This window comes from Amblyomma americanum, chromosome 2 (genome assembly GCF_052857255.1).
Source record: "Amblyomma americanum isolate KBUSLIRL-KWMA chromosome 2, ASM5285725v1, whole genome shotgun sequence".
NCBI lineage: Eukaryota > Metazoa > Arthropoda > Arachnida > Ixodida > Ixodidae > Amblyomma > Amblyomma americanum.
This window is the reverse complement of record NC_135498.1, coordinates 161694547-161713139: the sequence shown is the minus strand read 5'-3', so window position 1 is coordinate 161713139 and position 18593 is coordinate 161694547. Positions and strand designations below refer to the sequence as shown.

General features: G+C 47.0%; 1 protein-coding gene across 3 annotated transcripts in view; it reads left to right on the top strand.

Annotated features, from left to right (window-relative positions):
- LOC144121935 (uncharacterized) overlaps positions 1-17939 on the top strand; it is a 61087-nt gene extending 43148 nt beyond the window's left edge. For all 3 annotated transcript variants that reach the window (XM_077655386.1, XM_077655387.1, XM_077655388.1), the window contains exons 2-5: positions 2859-3047; positions 5273-5416; positions 6929-8107; positions 17023-17939. In XM_077655386.1, the coding sequence (XP_077511512.1) occupies positions 2876-3047; positions 5273-5416; positions 6929-8107; positions 17023-17168 (1641 nt within the window). In that variant the 5' untranslated portion in view covers positions 2859-2875 and the 3' untranslated portion in view covers positions 17169-17939. The remainder of the gene's footprint in view (positions 1-2858; positions 3048-5272; positions 5417-6928; positions 8108-17022) is intronic.
- The last annotated feature ends 654 nt before the right edge of the window (positions 17940-18593 follow it).

Below are 18593 nucleotides of genomic sequence, written 5' to 3'. Positions count from 1 at the left end.
TCTAAAACAATGCCCTGCTTCGAATCAACGGTGGTTGTTCCCACTTGTCCATGCTGCAGTGTGAATGTCATACCAGCTAATTTCTCCTGCCAAGCTGTGTATCCTATGACGGTCACCGCCTGCGCCAGTCAACGAAAGACGACCATTCCTTCAGGTCATCATGCAAGATGCTACATAGAGCTTAAAGGCATTCTTCGCTTAGCCTGCGTGCCAAGGTTTGCTGCGATAGACTTACGATAGAGATTTACTGAAAAAATGGCTGGTGCGCTCTGACTTCCTCGCTGAGGCAGCATGGCACCGCGAAAGTGAAGAGCGTCTCCTGCGGCTTTTCTGTCGAAAAAGCCAGAACTGATGGCAATGCGTGTGCGAACAGATCAACATATTAGTGAGCAAGCACAGCGCACACCCCGACAACAAGCACTTTCCGTAAGATAGCGCCGACAATCAATCCAGTCATATTTTCCCGGCCTCCAAATTTAATCACGCCTGTACGTAACTTTTATACGTTTCTGAGGCAGTTTTTCATTCATCATGCTGCGTTTCTGTAGCTTTGAGTTCTTAACACGGCTCTTTGGAAACGACGTTTTAATCCCTGCTCTGTGCTCGCCTACTACAATCAAATGCTCAATTTCCAAACGGGTCAGGGTCATTCTTTTCCTGGCTCGGGGCAGTGCAGAATTTCTGGAAAGCCCGATTTTCTCTCGTGCGGCTGCTTTTTTTTATCCCCATGAGTACCCAAGTCTTTTTGTGGCGAGTGCCGATAAACAGAGCCAGCCCTGGGCCTTGGTGTAACCGTGGTACGCGTAATTTTGTAGGTTTTTTGACATTCAGCAATCGCAGGGTTAGTGCATTCGGTGGCTGCACTTGCGGGCCCGATGGATACTGCAATCTCCTGCGTTCTCCTAAGGGCGATGGGCTTGGTGCCAGTCCACCATCGCCATATTCCAGCAGTTTCACCTGCCACCTACACGAGCTATCATCGGTTCCAAATTTTACACACATACACACACACACGCACACGCACAGACCCCGATTTTTTCTTCCATGGGATCGCACCCTGAACTGCCCTCTCGGACGAGGTTCATATTAGGAAGGTCGTGCAGTAGTAGGTGTGTACGAAACGTCAGCGCTAAACCAGCCGCCGCCTCCGCGTCACATTTATGACCACTGACAACTCTCGGCGGGCATTTTAGCTACGCCAAAACGTTGTTAAGCCGCTAATACTTTTTGTGAAAAGAATAAAAGGGGGAGAAAAACCGCACATAGCCAAAACAATCATGCGGTTAAAACCGGGAAAAAATTTTCTCATTTTATTAACTTATGGCGGAAAACTTCTAACTATACACTGCCACGAGGAAGACGTCACCTAAGGGCACACGTCTATCAAAACGCTGATCACATGCGCAAGACAAAGGGTAAGCCATTGACTGGAATAATAACGGCACAAAGGGCAGGGAGAAATAATAATCACATTTGATTTAGGAATGTTTTATATGCTAGCAAGCAACGATTAGCTACCAGGAGAAACAGCGAAAACTGTGCTGTCCACGTCCCCTCATCTGGCCGTCGCACGCACTCCTGATATGCGGGCTCAAACCAACCTACTTCATTCTGAACAAGGGAATTCTGTTGGTACTAAAACTTCAATGTTAGAGATATTCGTTTTGCGGCCAATATGTATTATTACTTATACCTGTCCTCTTGTCGAAGCTGTAGCAAGTATCCTGAGGCTTAACCCCTTCTCCTTCTTTACTCTGTGTGTGTACGGTTCCCCCGACAGGCAGTATTCTGTCAGATTTTCGATCAAATCTATTTTTTTACATCAACATATACAGCACCACGGAAGGTAGCACAGGTCCCCGGTAGCTTGTTTAGAAAACACACACTACAACAGTGACAGCTGACGCAGCGGGAAACGACGCGCATTGCACGAAAGTGACACACACAAGCTCCTCGTCCATGTGCAGGCTAAATACAAATATAACCGAGCACTCTTCGGCGGTTAAACGTTTACCACGCTTTGTGCAAAAAAAGTTTAACGGTTGTTTCGGCTGAGAAGCGAGCGCAGCGGAGAGATTTCTCGCACATGTATCAAGTTCTGTATTGTATGGTCGCGACTGTGCGTGTCGTTTCCCGCTTAGCTAGTTGGTGCTGAAGCACGCGTGTTCGACTCGCCTAGACGTTTACGCTTCTAAAAAAATGTAGCCGCTGCCCTGCGTGGCCGCAATGCCATCAGATGCAGCTTCAAGACGATGAGATATCATGTTTTTAAATTCTGTCAAAAGCGTAGTTACCTTCTAATGATGGCGTGTTTTAAATAATGTTTTTTCAGTGCCTTTTATTTACACATATGCGCCTATACGGCGGAAAAAGGCATTGCATCTGTCCTCCAAAAGTTGAGCGTTGCATGCGCTGCTTTCGCTTTTTTGGAAACGACGATAACAAAATTCCAATTTTTCTTATTTTTTGTCATGATTTAGGATGCGCAACTTTTTTACAGGCCTTACATGGGTGCTTTCTTAATCCTAGCTGCTGAGGTGCTTTGGAGCGTAGACTTCCACGGTAGGCATAGATCGCGAGCTGTTTTGTAACTCGCTTGACGCATTTCGTCTTCCTAATTTCCTACTTTGTAGTTGTAATGTGGTGCCTTCTAGATGCAGACATGTTACCCTGTTGACTGTCCTTTAGGCATTATTTTAGTACGGTTTATCTGCATCACGACGTCACGTGCTATACGAACTAACTTTGTGAATGCGTAACCACTTTTTAGTGGCTATAGGTTCAGCGTATCAATACTCAGACAGCATACACAAGAAGCAGCAATGTTTAGGAATGCGCACTATTAATTCTTACCGCAGCCACACGAGGATTCCAAATGGACCGCGGTTGGACTGTGGCCGCTGCAGCCAGTCTGACAGCATTCTTCACCGTGACGATGATGATGAACTCGGGATTCTTTTACGTGTCTTTCATGGAGGAGTTTGATGTCAACAGGGAGACTGCATCGTGGCCTGCCAGCGTCATGTCGGGCGTCTCACACTCGTTCGGTGAGAAACACTCTATCTAATTAAGAACAAAATTCGGTCTAAGGTATGGTTGCCACATACGAGGGGAATTATAACCTGCTGTTAACTCTCGAGTGAAAGCCAAACTTGAAAAGAAAAGAACGGCATAATGTTTCATTGATATCTCTTCTTTTGTGTGTACGTTGCTGTAGCTGCAGCTTACGACCAGGCAAAGTAAGTACACGTGCTTTTTAACGCACCGCAAGTTCCCTAAATCTTCCTTCTTCGGTCTTTTCTGCGTTTCCACTAATGTCTGGACGTACTTTGCGATACGTATTACGTAACAATGACTTATGTATCATCGTTCGTAATGAAATCTTTGCCAACCAAAACCGCCTTGATAAGAACCCATTCAAGTACGCTGGTTTCACCGGTTCTGTCACGCAAATATTACCTAGCTTCGTAAATGCGGAATCGCGTTTTTGTCAACCTCTTTTTTAGCTTGCTCAGGTCGTGGCTGGCAATGCTCATGAGTACGGTGGGAGAGACATGCAAGCGGCCTTTGCCCTACAGTGGTTGTAGTCAGAGCTGATGATGATGGCGATGATGATGACACTGGCAAGATGTTTAGACAAAGGCAAAATTGAGATTAGCAACTCAAAAGTACACTTTAAGAGATTTTTTGGCCTTCCGGAAGTAAAGACGCCCATTTGTTTCTGGAGACGATGCTTGATAAGAGAAAATAATACCTGCGGTTCGCGTCAGCCGCAGAAGTGGCAAACGAGGTGCTTGTTGAGGCGAATACAGATCTCAGGGGAGGACCCATTGTATGTGAGTGCAGCGCAAAACGGGACAAGAGACAAAGACGCACACAACAGGAGCTCTGTAACAAATCGGAAATGGCCAGTGGGGGTCTTATTCGCTAATCGCGGGAGGACTTTTGGGCAACCAGTGAAGACTTCTGTGGGTGCAGGTCCGAGCGGCGATGCAAGCAACACAGGGAAAAGGATTTTGAGCGACGGCGCCGCTCTTCACTTGCCACCGTCGTCTTCGCGTCCTCGCACTGTAGACTTTTGTAATCCAAGTGGGCGAGCGTAAAAGAATCTGATAAGGTTCTTTATGAACAGGAGCACACAGGCCAAGACTGCTGCTTCAAGAAAGGTTTGGTTTGGTTTATCGGGGTATAACGTCCCAAATTAACTAAGGCTATGAGGGAATCCGTAGTGAAGTGCTCCAAAAATTAGGGCCCACTAGGTTTCTTTAAGATTAGAGGCTTCAGAGAAATAGCCAACTGAGAATGTGTATACAACGCCTTTCACAACATACCTGGCATGAAGTAGCGTGGTGCTCGTAAGGGATACGCAGAATTTCGCTTCACAGGTTTAAGTATTTATTATATTTTGTCTGGCAGGGAAGTGGCGAGGGAAGCCAACGGCTCGTCATCGTAGCGGCACCGTGCACTCAACGTCGCCCTGCGCAGCATGGCCGTGCTTAGTGTAAAGATGAAACGATACACTCGTGACGGCAGCGAGCAGAGCCGGCAGGCATCAGCTGTGTCAGATCAGGTGCGAAACGAAAAAAAAAAAGATGTTTAACTGCGCTACCTCTCTTTTTATATATCTTAACTGCGGCAAGCAGCAGGGCAATATACGGAACGAAGTCTCTCGCCAGACTGCGAGCCGGGAAGTTGACTAACCCTGAGCCAGGTGCATTTCGCGGTTGCGAACCTCGAGATCTCTCAATGTTTCGCAAACACTAGGCTTCGCTTTCACGCTGTGCGGATGGCTCTCGTTTCTGGCCTACTTGCGCAGTGTGACGGTTTTCAGCCGCTACTCTCTGAGAAATATTTCCTGTCGATTGTCACTGGATGACAACAGGATAGGTCATATGTAGGGTTTTAAAAGCGCAACAAATAGTTGCACTGTTCTAGTGCACGTTTCACATTACTCTAATCAGCAGTTTTTTTTAAAGACGGGTTAATCTTTGTTTGAGGTTACCGGAAGACAATTTTTGCATAGTGTGATCCACAGTGTCGCCGGTTACTCGACGGCGATAAAATGCGTGCAAACATTCCCCTAGCCTGGTGCTCGGCTTATCCGGGGACATGCTTGGAAATTCGGTTTTTGACCCAACCTTGAGTAAAGAGAGACGCCTTGTGTCATGGCCGTCTTTTGTCCATTGCTGCCCTTGTGCCGTAGAAATATATCATCATCAAAATTATTGAACGAATATGCTTGCCCTACCGCCGTTCCTCACTTCGTGCACAGGTCTTCTCTTATCCTTCTGTCAACGGCGCCTGTCCGTCTTCCACATGGGACTGGCTGGCAGCATCTGCTTGTGGGCAGGCATACTGGGCGCTGTTTTCGCCCCGAATATGACCTGGATGACAGTGACGATGGGTGCCGTGCATGGTGAGCTTCCAAGAATTTCAGAAGCGCACGCGATGTTCTCGTGGGAGCAAGAGAGTAGTAGTTTAAAATGGCGATGACACTCGTTGATGGTCGGCTTAAAATAGGCAGCGCGGCAAAGTAGAAACCTCAAAAGAAAAAAAGACAGTAAACGAAGTCTATATACAATTTTTCGTTCTATTAGCTCTTCAAATAGTGATGCATTGCTTCATTGATCGGTTTAAAAAAAATCCCACTTGATATAGGCGTGAACGAATTCAATGCCAACCTGTTTGAGAGGCTAAAGCATTTCAGCCAGTCTTAGTTCAGCGTTCCTCTGGGACTGATAGACTGCGCCTAACCGCCCCCGCTGCTGGTCGGCTGCGCACTATCGCTTTGGGCAGCGACCACGCCATTACAATTTTGGTCGACCAGCAACCGCATGTCCACACAATGCAGCGTGGGGTGTCCAAGGAGTCATTATTGTTTGAGCCGAATTGAGGTATAATACCCCATAATCTTGAACCTCACTCCAATTTAAGGGCAATGAATATATTTAGTGCAAATAATGGTGGCATTAAATTCTTGGCTCATGGAAATATTATACCTTGCGATCTGCTTACAAACTGACAAAGGAGATATTACCTACGTGCTGTCTATGCGACAGGAAATCTAAGACAAAATTTCAATATTCGCAGCTTGTAATGGCCGCGTCTCGCGGAATGTGCTGCTACAAACGCTGCCTACTATTTCGAAGTGATAAGCATTAAAGATTAGAGGGTGAAAAGGCCCTTCAAGGCGGTATCAGAAGGTTGAGGTTATTAAGATACAGTTCCAGCAGCTAAGATTAAAGCCAATGTCAACACTTAGTAGCGTCATGAACAAGGAAAGGATAACGCGCTCAGGGCCTCTTGCCCCGCATAGATTGCAATTGTGATGCCGGTTGACTATGCAAGCAGTGCTGGGAAACGCGGCGCATTCAGGGCCATACATTTTAGGGGACTATTTCCTTGCTAGATTTTGTTCTTTTTCAACAGACGAATAGATTTTCACGCTTGTATCGTGGTCGTCAAGAGAAATTACTGGTATTCTGCACCAGCTACGTCGTGCTAAACTATGTTAGTATAAGGAAGGGTAACTGTAATGTGAAGTGCCCACCTAATTAATATAAGAGACCCCTTCCAGCATACAATAGAAAGAATGACCCGAGTTACTCCTGGACGGGGAAGTCAGAAGCATATATGCAATCCGCGCTAAGGCTGAAAAATCTACAAGGCTGGTCAAAAGTTCCTAGAACGCGGGTCGGTAGCAGGGGAGGCTGAGTTTCTGTGAGCACTGCCACCGAATGTGTGCAACGGGGCCCACATTCGCAAACCATATAAGCACCATAGCAAAGAGGTTATCATCATCGGATAGGCAAAGACCACTGAATGACCATTCGCCACCCATTAGCTGTATACCACGTTAAACGCGGCCAAATTGTCCCAGAAAAGTGTGCGTGTTCACTACCTTATCTGTTTTTCTCTTCCTTCCAAGGGGCTGGCGTCGGGATCGTCTGCGTGACTCTCATCATCGTGGTCATGATGTACTTTGACAAATACCGCGGCATAGCCAGCGGCCTCAAGTTCGCGGGATACACGCTATGCTCCCTTGTTTACCCAGTGATACTGACCTCTTTAAAGGAAACGTACGGTGTCAGGGGAACTCTGCTTGTGTACGCCGCCCTTACCATGAACGTCACGGCACTCACAATGCTTCTCAAGGAGCCGCCATGGCACAAAAGTGGCCGGAAGAATAATGAAAAGAAACCCACAGCTAGCGAAACCGACGCGAGTCCTGAAGAGGCGAACGGAATTGCAACAATTTCAAGTAAAACCATGCCAGTGCAAGCTCTAAGTTCTGGTCGCCCTTTGCAGCGACCAATTTACTACTCGAAATACTCAAAGAAGCCTTCCCTCACACCAATAAACGACGCCATAGAAAGTAATTGTAGCATTGGGAAACCATGTAAGTCGTCAGCAGGTGTGTATCGTGAAACAGCCCCAAGTGGCACACCTCATCTCCCACCAGAAGCGATGTCGCACGCGACGAAGACCCTTCATGACCAGAGTAGCGACGCAAGGAAGCCGTGTCCGAGAAACACAGATCAAACTTCCATGGCTCACAACAGCAAAAAATGTTTTTGCGGCGCTGCTTCACAACAGGTCGGCTGCTGTGCTAGTAATGTCGATTCACCTTCGGGTTTCCGTCACATTGCCCAGCTGTTATCAAAGCCAAGGTTCTACATTGTCGTGCTGGGTATTGTTGCGCTTGATTACACGGTGGCCGTGTTTCCGACGACAATTGTAGACTACGCGCTCGACAAGGGATCTGCCCGTCGCCACGCCGACCTATCTGTGATGTACTGTGCTCCGGCGGAATTAGTAGGGCGTATCGCATTGCCCCTGGTGGGCGACTGCAGGGTGGTCAGCAGGACCACACTAGTGTCTGCGACTTTCTTCCTGCTAGCTGCGTCAATGTTCGCCCTGCCGGTCACAAGTTCCTTTCTGTCGTACATTCTTGTCTGCGCATGCGCCACGATGCTCGTAGGATGCCTAATGAGTATGAAGCCCGTTGTGATTGCCGATTATTTTGGAATACAGAGTGTCGCTGCAAGTTGGGGATTCGCTGGAGTGACTCTACTGCCTCTGCTCCTGTGCAATCCATCCATTATAGGTGAGAACTTGTTTCTTTCATTTCTAAGAGCTCTAAATTTATTTTATTTATTTTATAGTGCGTACTGTATGTTCAAGCAGGAGACGGAGAATGGATAATGGAATAAGTTCATATTTGAAAAAAGCGCGAACAGCTGACGGGGAAAACACAGGGCGACACGATAACACAGGCGCTGATCGCCGTTTCGTCCTGTGTTTTTCTCGTCAGTTGTTTGCGCATTTTTAAAATATGAGCTTAAACAAACTCGCCCAACTTTTGGTGTTACTTAAGCAAATAAATACCTAGCGCACCACAGTACGTTCTGATAAGAAGACTTCTATCAGACTTTGCAGGAACGAAGAGCGAAAGTAAGCGCGACATATTGGCTTCTCTACACTGATAAACGCAATATGATATGAAGGCGGAATAGTGCATAAATTGGTCGAAAGTAAAAGCCATTAACTTTTTGTACCTTACAACTAGTGTGGAAGCATATTGCCGTGTAATGATCATTGGTGCATGTGCCAAGCTTGGACGTAAAGAGTGCCGCTTCTAAAGAGTCGTTAATACGATTTTGAATAAGCAATTACGTGGTGCTCCAGCAAAAAAATATACTCGCGGACTAGGCAAAGTTTGTGCAACCTTGCCTATGGCCACAAACTGCCCACAAAGAAACTTGTAAACATAAATTTTACTTTTCTCTAAATACTCATAGAGTCATTGTTCAATTATTTAAAAGCGGTGCGCATAGTGTCATGCGTGAATGCGGGAGATCACTGATCTCAAGAGACAGCGGTGGGCTTCGACGAAAGTCTTCAAATCACAGCCCCAGATCGCTGTCACTTCCACTTCCTCTTTTTGAGTTGGCGGGTGCTGCAGGCCAGCGCTAAGCGAACACGAGAAATGCACTGTGTCATTTGCCCCCGGAAAGAAATATCATTGTCCCGATACGTAGCCTCTGTGTTTATAAAACTTCACTAGGGGAAGCATGATGTGCGCGCGAAAATCCAGCTCTACCGCTACCGCCCGTAGTGAGACTTGAGATGGACAACGTGTGCCACCTCAGTGTGCAGAGATCGCCGATATTTCTGAAAGCCGTCAGGAACAACCTCATAGTTGAGGGCTCCTATTGGCCTGGTCAATTTGTAGGGACCGAAATACCGAAAGAAGAGCTTTTCGCTAAGTCCGCGTCGGCGAATGGCAAACCAAACCCACACACGGTCTCCTGATGTGTACCGAACATCACTGTGTTGGAGGTTATAGTATTGAGAATCTCGGCATTGTTGTTCGAGAATCCGCTCTCTGGACAGCTGACGAGCCTCTTCAGCGAGGTGCAGGAAGGTGGGAAGATTCGCATTCTTGTCGATGTCGTCCATGTGCGGTAACATGACGTCGAGCATTGTTATCAAGTCGCGGCTGTAAACTAGACCGAACGGTGGCATGTTTATCGTTTCCTGTGCGGCTGTATTGTATGAAAAGGTGACTATGGGAGTACTTCGTCCCAAGTTCTGTGCTGAACGTCGACATACATTGAGAGCGCGTCACCTAGCATTTTGTTTAATCGTTCTGTTAAACCGTTCGTATGAGGGTGGTAGGATGTCGCCTTCGGTGGTCTGTATGACTTTGGCGTAAAATATGCTGTAGGAGGTCAACCATGAATTCTGTACCCCTGTCGGTGATTAGGATCTCCGGTACAATGTGACGCAAAATGATCTGATGGATGAAAAATTTTGCCACGTCAAGGGCTGTGGCGCTTGGCAGAGCTGATGCTTCCGCGTATCGTGTCAGGAAGTCAGTTGCAACGATTGCCCCGATAACCCACTTGTTTCCTGAATGAGAAAGAGGGAATAGGCCCAACATGTCGATCCCGATCTGCTGGAAAGGCCGCGATGGTGGTGCTATAGGCTTCACGAATGCAGCTGGTTTTATTGAGGGCACTTTGCGACGCTGACAGCCTCGGCACGTTCTGACGTAGTGCGCAACGTCCGACTGAAGGCGGGGCTAGTAATAGTTCTCCTTTACCTTGCAAACGTGGGTGCTACTCCCAAATGTCTAGAAGCCGGTTTGTTATGTGAACTAGAAGAATTTCGTCACAAATGCTCGTAGGTATGACATTAAGGTATTGCTGATTATTTGCGGCGAAATTTTTCTTCACGAACACACCATGGCGAACGCAGAGTGACGCTACCGAGCGCTTAAAAGCCTTCGGGCCAGTCGGGCGGCTACCGCTAAGAAATTCCATGAGGTCCCGAAGTTCCGGTTCGGAGCATTACTTTTCAGCGATGCTCGTTCCACTGATCGCATTTAAGGGGATGTCGTCGTCGTAGTTGCCGTCCTCCGCTGGGGATTCGACTGGGGCGCGCGAGAGGCAATCGCCGTCCGAGTGCTTCCGGCAGGGCTTGTACGCCACTTCCATGTAGTATTTTTGGAGGCGCAGACTCCATCTGACAAGGCGGGCTGACGGATCTTCGAGGGTCACGAGCCAACGCAAGGCAGTCCGTAACTACAGTAAAACGTTTTTCATAAAGGTAGGGTCGAAATTTCGACGCCGCCCACACTATCGCGACACACTCTTTCTCAGTTGCCGAGTAGTTAGCTTCAGCGTGAGACAAAGAGGGGCTGGCGTAAGCGATGACTCGTTCTCGACTGCTGTGGATTTGAGCAGAACGGCACCCAGGCCTACGTTGCTTGCGTCAGTATGAAGCTCAGCATCTTTGCTTTCTTCGAAGAGAGCCAGAACTGGAGGTGCTTGCAGGTAGCGCTGAAGCGTTTTGAATGCTTGTGCTTGAGGGGCCTCCCACGCGAAAGGCGTGTCTGTCCTCGTCAAACTCGTCAGGGGCTCGGAAATTGTGCTTGAGGGGCATCCCACGCGAAAGGTGTGTCTGTCCTCGTCAAACTCGTCAGGGGCTCGGAAATTCAAGCGAAACCTTTCACAAAGCGACGGTAGTAGCACATAATCCTAGAAAGCGGCGGACTGCCTTTGGGTCCTGCGGTGGACAGAAATTGGCAATAGCTTTGGTTTTGTCTGGGTCCGGCCGAACTCCATCGTATCTGACTATGTGACCGAAGAACGTTAGCTCAGTGTAAGCAAAGTGGAATTTCTCATTTTTTTTAACGTTATTAGCCCAGAATACTTTAGGGCTTGGAGTACAACTTCGAGGCGCCGAAGGTGCTCCTCAAACGTTGGGGCGAACACAACCACGTCATCAATGTAGACGAGGAATGTCTGCCACTTCAAGTCTGCCAGAACTGTGTCCATCAGCCGTTGGAACATTGCGGGTGCAGAGCACAAACCAAATGCTATCGCCTTAAACTCACAGAACCCGCCCGGAGCAATAAATGCTTTTCTTCTCGGTCCCGTTCATCTACCTCGATTTGCCATTATCCGGAGTTGGGGTCCACGGATGAGTAATATATTGCATAGCAGAGGTGGCCGAGAGCATCGTCAATTCGAGGAAGGAAATAAACATCTTTGTTAGTTACTTTGTTTAGGTGACGGTAGCCAACACAAAACAGCAATGTACCATCTTTTTTCTTCCCGAGGATGACAGCTGCTGCCCAGAGACTACGAGAGGGCCGAATGACGTCGTCTCGAAGCATCTCCTTAATTTTACGGCTGATTTCAGCGCGTTCAGTGGAAGACACACGGTAAGGTGACTATCTAATAGGGTCACGGTGTCATCCGTAATTATCCGATGCTTTGCCAAGTGTGTTCTTCCAACGCTGGAAGAAGTCGAGAAGTTATCACCGTAGCGCTGAAGGAGATTATCTACTTGGCCTCGCTGCTGCGGCGAAAGCGCGGGGTTAATGTCGTACTGGAAGTTGTGAACACCGGTGGGAACTTCAGTTGACGACACCATGGCAAGGTTGGGCGCTCGTCGAATGTCGGCGATACCATGAATGCGGACCACAGTGGTCCCAAGGCTGACATGTCGGTGCTCACCTCCAAAATTCGTAGGCACTTCGGTTTCTCAGTTTTCGAGGCAAGCGGACCCTCTGGCGACAGCCAGGCAGCGGTCGAAAAGCATAATTTGTTTGCTTTCTACGACACCTTCAAGCTTCCGCAGCGCCTCCGCGCCGACAGACACCACAGCGCTCGAAAGGGGTGGAATGGTGACGTCATCAAGGATGTAAAGAGCCGCGGGACGTTCGGAAGCACTGTGGATTGTGGTCTTGGTCACTGGCTTCGATTTAAGGTCAATGACCGTGCCATTTTCTGTTATAAAATCCATTCCGAGGATTACGTCCCGGGAACACTGGTCGAGTACGACGAAGGCGGCCAGGTACGTGTCCTCTTCGATGGTCACTCGTGACGTCCACTTGCCAGCTCGGGTGATCAAATGGCCCCCAGTAGTACGAAGCTGTGGGCACGTCCAGGGTGTGGCTGCTTTTTCAGAGTCGCGGCAAAAGGTCCACTGACTACCGAGTAGTCGGCGCCGGTGTCCACGAGTGCGGTGACTTCGGTACCGTCGATTGAAGTGTTCAGATCAGCAGTTGTAGCCGTAGATGTACGGGAGCGTCGCGGAGTCAGGTCACGACTGCGGAGCGGCGCCAGGCGGTTTTGTTGCGGCGGAGAATTGATGCGTCGAGGCGTGCTATCGGGCTGGTGATCGTCGGTGCGTCGTACGGGGAGCAACCTTCCCCAAAGGTTGCCGCTTCTAGTTTTACCGACGTGGTCTAGGAGACCTTCCGCGCGTAATGTCGGCGGAAGAACGTCGTGGTGACGGCGACCGGGCACAGTAGTATGGTGCTTCGGGGGCCGAAGCACCACGAGGCCATTGACCACGCTGCGATTGGGACGCATTGGCACTATACACAGTCACACAGTGCATTCCGCATGTTCGCTTAGCGCTGACCTGAAGCACGCGCCGCCTAAAAAGAGGAAGTGACAGCGATCTTGAGCTGTGATCTGAAGAGGCTCGTCGAAGCCCGTCGCTGTCTCTTGTGATCAGTGATATCCCGAAGGACGTCCTGGCTAGAAGCATCGACACCGCTGGTAGCCATCAGCGACGGCGCACGCTCGTACTGTCTGGATCGGGTGTCGAGCATCTTCCCCATCGAATTGGCTTCGGAAACAAATTCGCCGACTGTTCTGAGCGGGCTTCAAACTAAGATCTGCTCCTTGATGCCCCTCATAAGAAAGCGCAGCTTCTTCTCTTCGGACATGTTGGGATCAGCCCGGCGGAAGAGCTTCGCCATGTCCTCGGAGTAAACGAGGACGGTCTCGTTTGGTACGCGTGGCTGGAGAAGCAGCAGTGGCCATTGTAATGTCAGCGATCAATAAATGTTTTTAGCGTTCCCCATCTGTGGAGTTGCTTTTTCACATGGGTTACCGAAGCAGCCCATCAATAGAAAGAAATCCATGAGGACGGCTACGTAAAATACTCGCATGAAGCATTACTTCCTTCAAACCACCTTAAGCGGCAATGTAATCTCATGTCCGCATGTGTGAGTTTGTCACAAATCGCAGCTCCAGGGTTTCTTTGCGAATTTTGAGTCGAAATTACACCGAATTCCTTTTAGTCTCCCCTCTCTGGCCCAACGTCGTTTCTTTCTTTTTTTCAAATACAGATTGGTACTATTTGAAAACGACAAGAACAGCAAACCGAAGTGCCGTATTTAAATTCCGCAGAGGACCTGAAACAAGCGTAAACGGAGCCTTAGAAAGTGCACAGCACTCATAAACGTGCGGGTAATATTAATAACGTCGCAAACATGTTCCTGCTCATGCCCTGAATTCAGACCAAGAGACACCGCGCAAAGCGTAAATATCAATTAAAGCTGCTTTTTTGGCGAGTGCGTGCATCCTGATTCTAGAAAAAATATCAGCGCTAACACATAAAACAACAGAACTACAGAAAAAAACACTTCACAGAAGCGCTGGCTGTAAACTGAATTTTATTGAATCCTCGCGTGTGTATTCTTCGACGCTGTATAATTTTCCCCCACTGTTTCGTTCCCTTCATTTTCCCATCTGTTCCGCGCATTCATAAGATGTCCACCTTCAGTCAATAAATTTCAGTTCACAATCAGCTCTTGTGTCTCGTGTTCCGATTCTCGTTTTGTGTTTGAATGTGCTAGCGCTGTTTTTTCCTATAATTAAGCAAATTTCAAAACTGACATGCAGGGAAGAAATATAGCACGGCTGCTGGACTTGGCGAGAATTATGAAGACAATAGGCCGAACCTACAGTAAATAATTAACTGAAATACTTGCATATTGAGAAACTACCGAAGTAGCCTTTAAAAAAGCGGTGTCTATTACATTAGAATTAAGCGCGGCCAATCGAATTGCGCTTTTTGTTGCGAGATATTTATATAGGTTTTTCCACGTTCGTGGGACATTTGTATTTCTTTATTGAAGATACTCCTGAAGTCCCTATTTTCAGCGTATTCCAGAGCAAAGGGGGTAATGTGCAACGTATTATTAGGAACTTCAAGATCTAGGAAAAGGTACAATCACTAGGTTAGTTATAAAACATAGTAGTATAACTTACTCCTGATACTAAGTTCACAAGTACACAAAACAGAAAATTATTTAAAAAAATCCCACGCAGGAAAAATTAATAACGGCGTAGAAGAAACGAAAAATATAACAAAAGTTTTTAGGCACCAAAAAAGAAGCAATTTTAAAACAACAGGGAACAAATAAGGCGAAAAAGTATTTAAATATGAACGTCCCTGCGTATTAGATCATGAAATCTTGTTGCGTTAGGTTCAATGTCTTTGTACGCTAGTAAGCTGTTGCACTCAATGATAGTGTGCGGTATGAAGGACTTAAGAAGTGCGGAAGAACGACACGCGATGCACTTGACTGTCACGGCAGACGACCGAAACATGAAAAGAAAGCTGACGGGATGGTCGGGCGGAAGTGAAGGATACTGATTAAGCGTTTTTTAAGAGCGCGTCTTGGGAAAGTTTACGGCGGTGAGATAAATCTTATAAGTGAGCACGATTTTTTAATGCAGCGGCAGTGGGAGTACGTGTGTCATGATGTAGACCGTAGAAAACAGTCAGAGAGGAGCGCCCGAAAATATTTCTTAACGAGTTCTGCAGCGCCTTTTACCATCACACTCAGATATAACAAATGGGATAGGAGGTCACTATGAAAGAAGTACAGTCGTGTCCGCATATTTCAAAATATCGGCTATACAGAACACACAGATTATGCCCTTGAAAATTCTGCCTAAAAGTGAAGAAATGTCACCCTGTACGTCGAATTGTTATTTTGCTACTCGCTCGATTTATCAAACTGCGGGAGGTGGTCCCGAACGTAGTGCCTCTCCTAACGTCGCTTTTAGAAGACTTTCCATGTGCAGAGACGGGTCGGCTGCGCGGCCTTGGTCACCTGCATGCTACCAGCGCTCGCTGTGTTAACCGCATGATGGGTTGAAAATGGGGTGTGCTTGGGGTTGGCCTTCGGCTTGGAGTACACATTTGCTACGCCGCATCGCTATCATGCTTCGAAGCCAACCTAACTAAGGCCCAATGGTGGCCCTCGCCTGGCGTGCTTCGGTGCCGATGGCGTCGCGGAACGCTCTCCGTTGTTTCTGTACTTCCTGTGCCCATTCGCACTGTTCCGCCGGCGCTTGAAATGACCAAACGCTGGCAACAGGGCGTAATCAGTGAACCTTTTGCGTTACCTTCAACCCTGTTCACCGAGACAATTGCATATTCAATAAATTCTGAAATGAACTCAAACTAAACCCCACATTAATTAAAAAAAAACGAACATTCAACTTACAGGGCACTAGTAACCGGATTAGACATCTTTTGACAGGCAGTTTGTCATTTTTAAAGTGTCGTCCTCAGCGGATTTCATGCCAGGCAGGCTAGACCTAGCAACGCCCGGTGAGTGCTGCACGACTAGCTAGCGGGCAGTAGGCACGTCTCTTCAAGAAGCGCGTCACTTGCGTGGGCGCTGTGTTTCTTCTGTTCTATGTCACAGAGAAGCGCTTCTGGTTGCATTTCTATATATCGAATAAGCGATATATTGAACTATTTCATGATGTATCCGGGTCCGACTACTGCTAAACTGAGAGTGGCGAAAAGTGTACAGTAATAGGATATTGCAGGATGCCTGAAATGATCGCCTCTATTCTTCCTCGAATCAAGTGAACCAACAAAAGTGACGCCCCGCTTATAAAGATAGCGTGCTTCGCCGTTTCACTTAGTATCCATCGTGCCATTATTTCGTGTGTGGCGCTGGCACACCAATAATGAATGACCTAAGACGTCACTCTGGTAGCTGCTCCATGAAAGCATAAACCATGTGAAACGCTTCTGTGAGATGCGACAGAGAATATATTTGGCGTGGTAAAACGTGTTACTTCGTTGATACATTCACGGCAACGTAATTTATTTAAGTGTGGCTACTTGAGATGGTTGGTGGATTGACGATGGAAAAATAACGCGCTTGTTGTTATTCTTCAAAAGCCCTCTTTTTGGCGCGCCATTTTTTCTTGTGAAACCACGAAGGCTTCAAAAAATTACTGCTATTTCACAATTTACGATTTGTTCTCGGTATTTTTGCACTGAGGAGGAGTTACATTAAATATTTCGTGTATTCAATTTCTTGTTGAGTCGACATTCTAGATCATTAACAAACAGAAGATGAGGAATATGGAACGAAACAATATTAGAATGAGTGTTCCTAAGGTATTCCAAGCTTTGTAAAATTCAATAAGCTACATACCTGTGCCGTTGTTTGAAAAACTCAATGAAGTTTCTTGGCGCTTTTAAGGTCACAATTTCAACAAAAAAAATCATATTTGTCTACATGAAGAGCCAGAGCACAGTCAGTGGTTGAAGACATGCTTACATTTCCAGTCGATACGGTGTGCGGTATGCTATACAAGCAAACAAATTTTTCCCCACAGTGTCTGTCACAATGAAACACTAGTTGTTGGTGGTGTAAAGTTGGATCTCTTTCTTCAGGTTTTTTCCGAGACACCATGGGGAGCTACGACGGACTGTACCAGCTCCAAGCTGCCATTCACTGCTGCGTCGGATGCCTCTTCGGGATTTTGTCCTTTCTGGATAGAAAAACAAGGAAAGAACGGGCGCATAAGTGCAGGGCCTAGCTGCTGCTTGCGAGTTCTGTTAAAGCTGGTGTCTTTTTAACAGCGGCAGCTAATAGCGCCGTTCATGCGGCTAAAGCCTTCAGCACGAAGGCCGGTGTGTCTGATTGAGGACGCCGTTTTGTCGCATGATGTTGTGGGGAGCTTGGCTAAAGTACTCAACAGCCAGCTAGGCTCTTGATAACCTCTAGACATATCGTTTATTTGTCATAAGAATGCGAGGCATGAGAACTGAAATTTAAAACGTGTAAATTCTTAGTCACAGATGGAAATCTTTAAAATACTACATGTGAAAATTCACACAGGAAGGTTCTGCGTAAAAGACCGAAAGACAAATTCACTGAAACCTTACTAGTTTTAAAAGACGATAGTGCTTTCTTCCCTGGATATATTTCTAGGGCATCTTTTACATGTACGAATAATTGTTTCCAGCACGGGAAGAGGACAAAGTAGTGTATTTTGCAAAAGTGGGTGGGGATGGAAATTCGCAGGGCACAGCAGAGCACGAACTCCAAGAAAAAGGATGGGAGAAGACGGAGTAAGGGGGGTGGGGTGGCACCTGAACTATGACGCTCACTTCGGTCCTCATCTGGCTGCGTACAGCTTGCGTTTATCAGTTTAGTGGGGACGGAACAAATTTCGAACACGCCTGCATAATTTCGGGGCATAAATCTTGTTACTTGAAAATTCTGCAGGGCTGCATATTAAAAGAAATGACAAACCTAACTTTGTGTCTCTTACTTGGTTTGCAATAAATTTGTATCTGTTAACTAAAGCTGCAGGTCTTCAAAACTTCTCTACACAAAGAAACATGCTGTTGGACTTGACTTCTGAATGTGAGCCATGTTTTCGATTTAAATGCACAACACAATATTCACGTGCGCCTAGGGGTTTCCTTTTATGACCTTCTTCCATGTTTGAAGAGAATTTTGTGCACTGAGCACGTGTTATTTGCTTTCAGCTCAATATAGTAAGAGTCGCCTACGCAGATGATCTGGTATCAGCACTATCATGGTAAGTGGATGGTTGCTTTATCTGTGCTAAGTCTACAGCCCGTGCTACCGACAGTTACATTTAAGGTAATTCACCTACATGAAAGAGGGCGCAAGTATAATCAGCCTACGGTAGTCTTCAAGCATTTAATATTTTATGCGCAAGGTTTGTGTCAAAGCAGCTAAGTAAACGCATTTTATAAACACATCTCCTATACAGGTATGTCTCAAAGCCGATGCGTTTCCCTATAAATCAGGCACATTTAATTTGTAGCGTTTCAGCCTTCATGCTATGAATGAAACGAAATCAATTCTAGCAGTTTAAGAGGCTAAATATAGGGCAGCAGCAGGAAGACTGACCCTAAGATGAAGGCTAACTTATTTCCGCGCAGTGTATGGGCAGGCGCTCTTTCTTTGTGTAAGAGGGTCGGTCAAA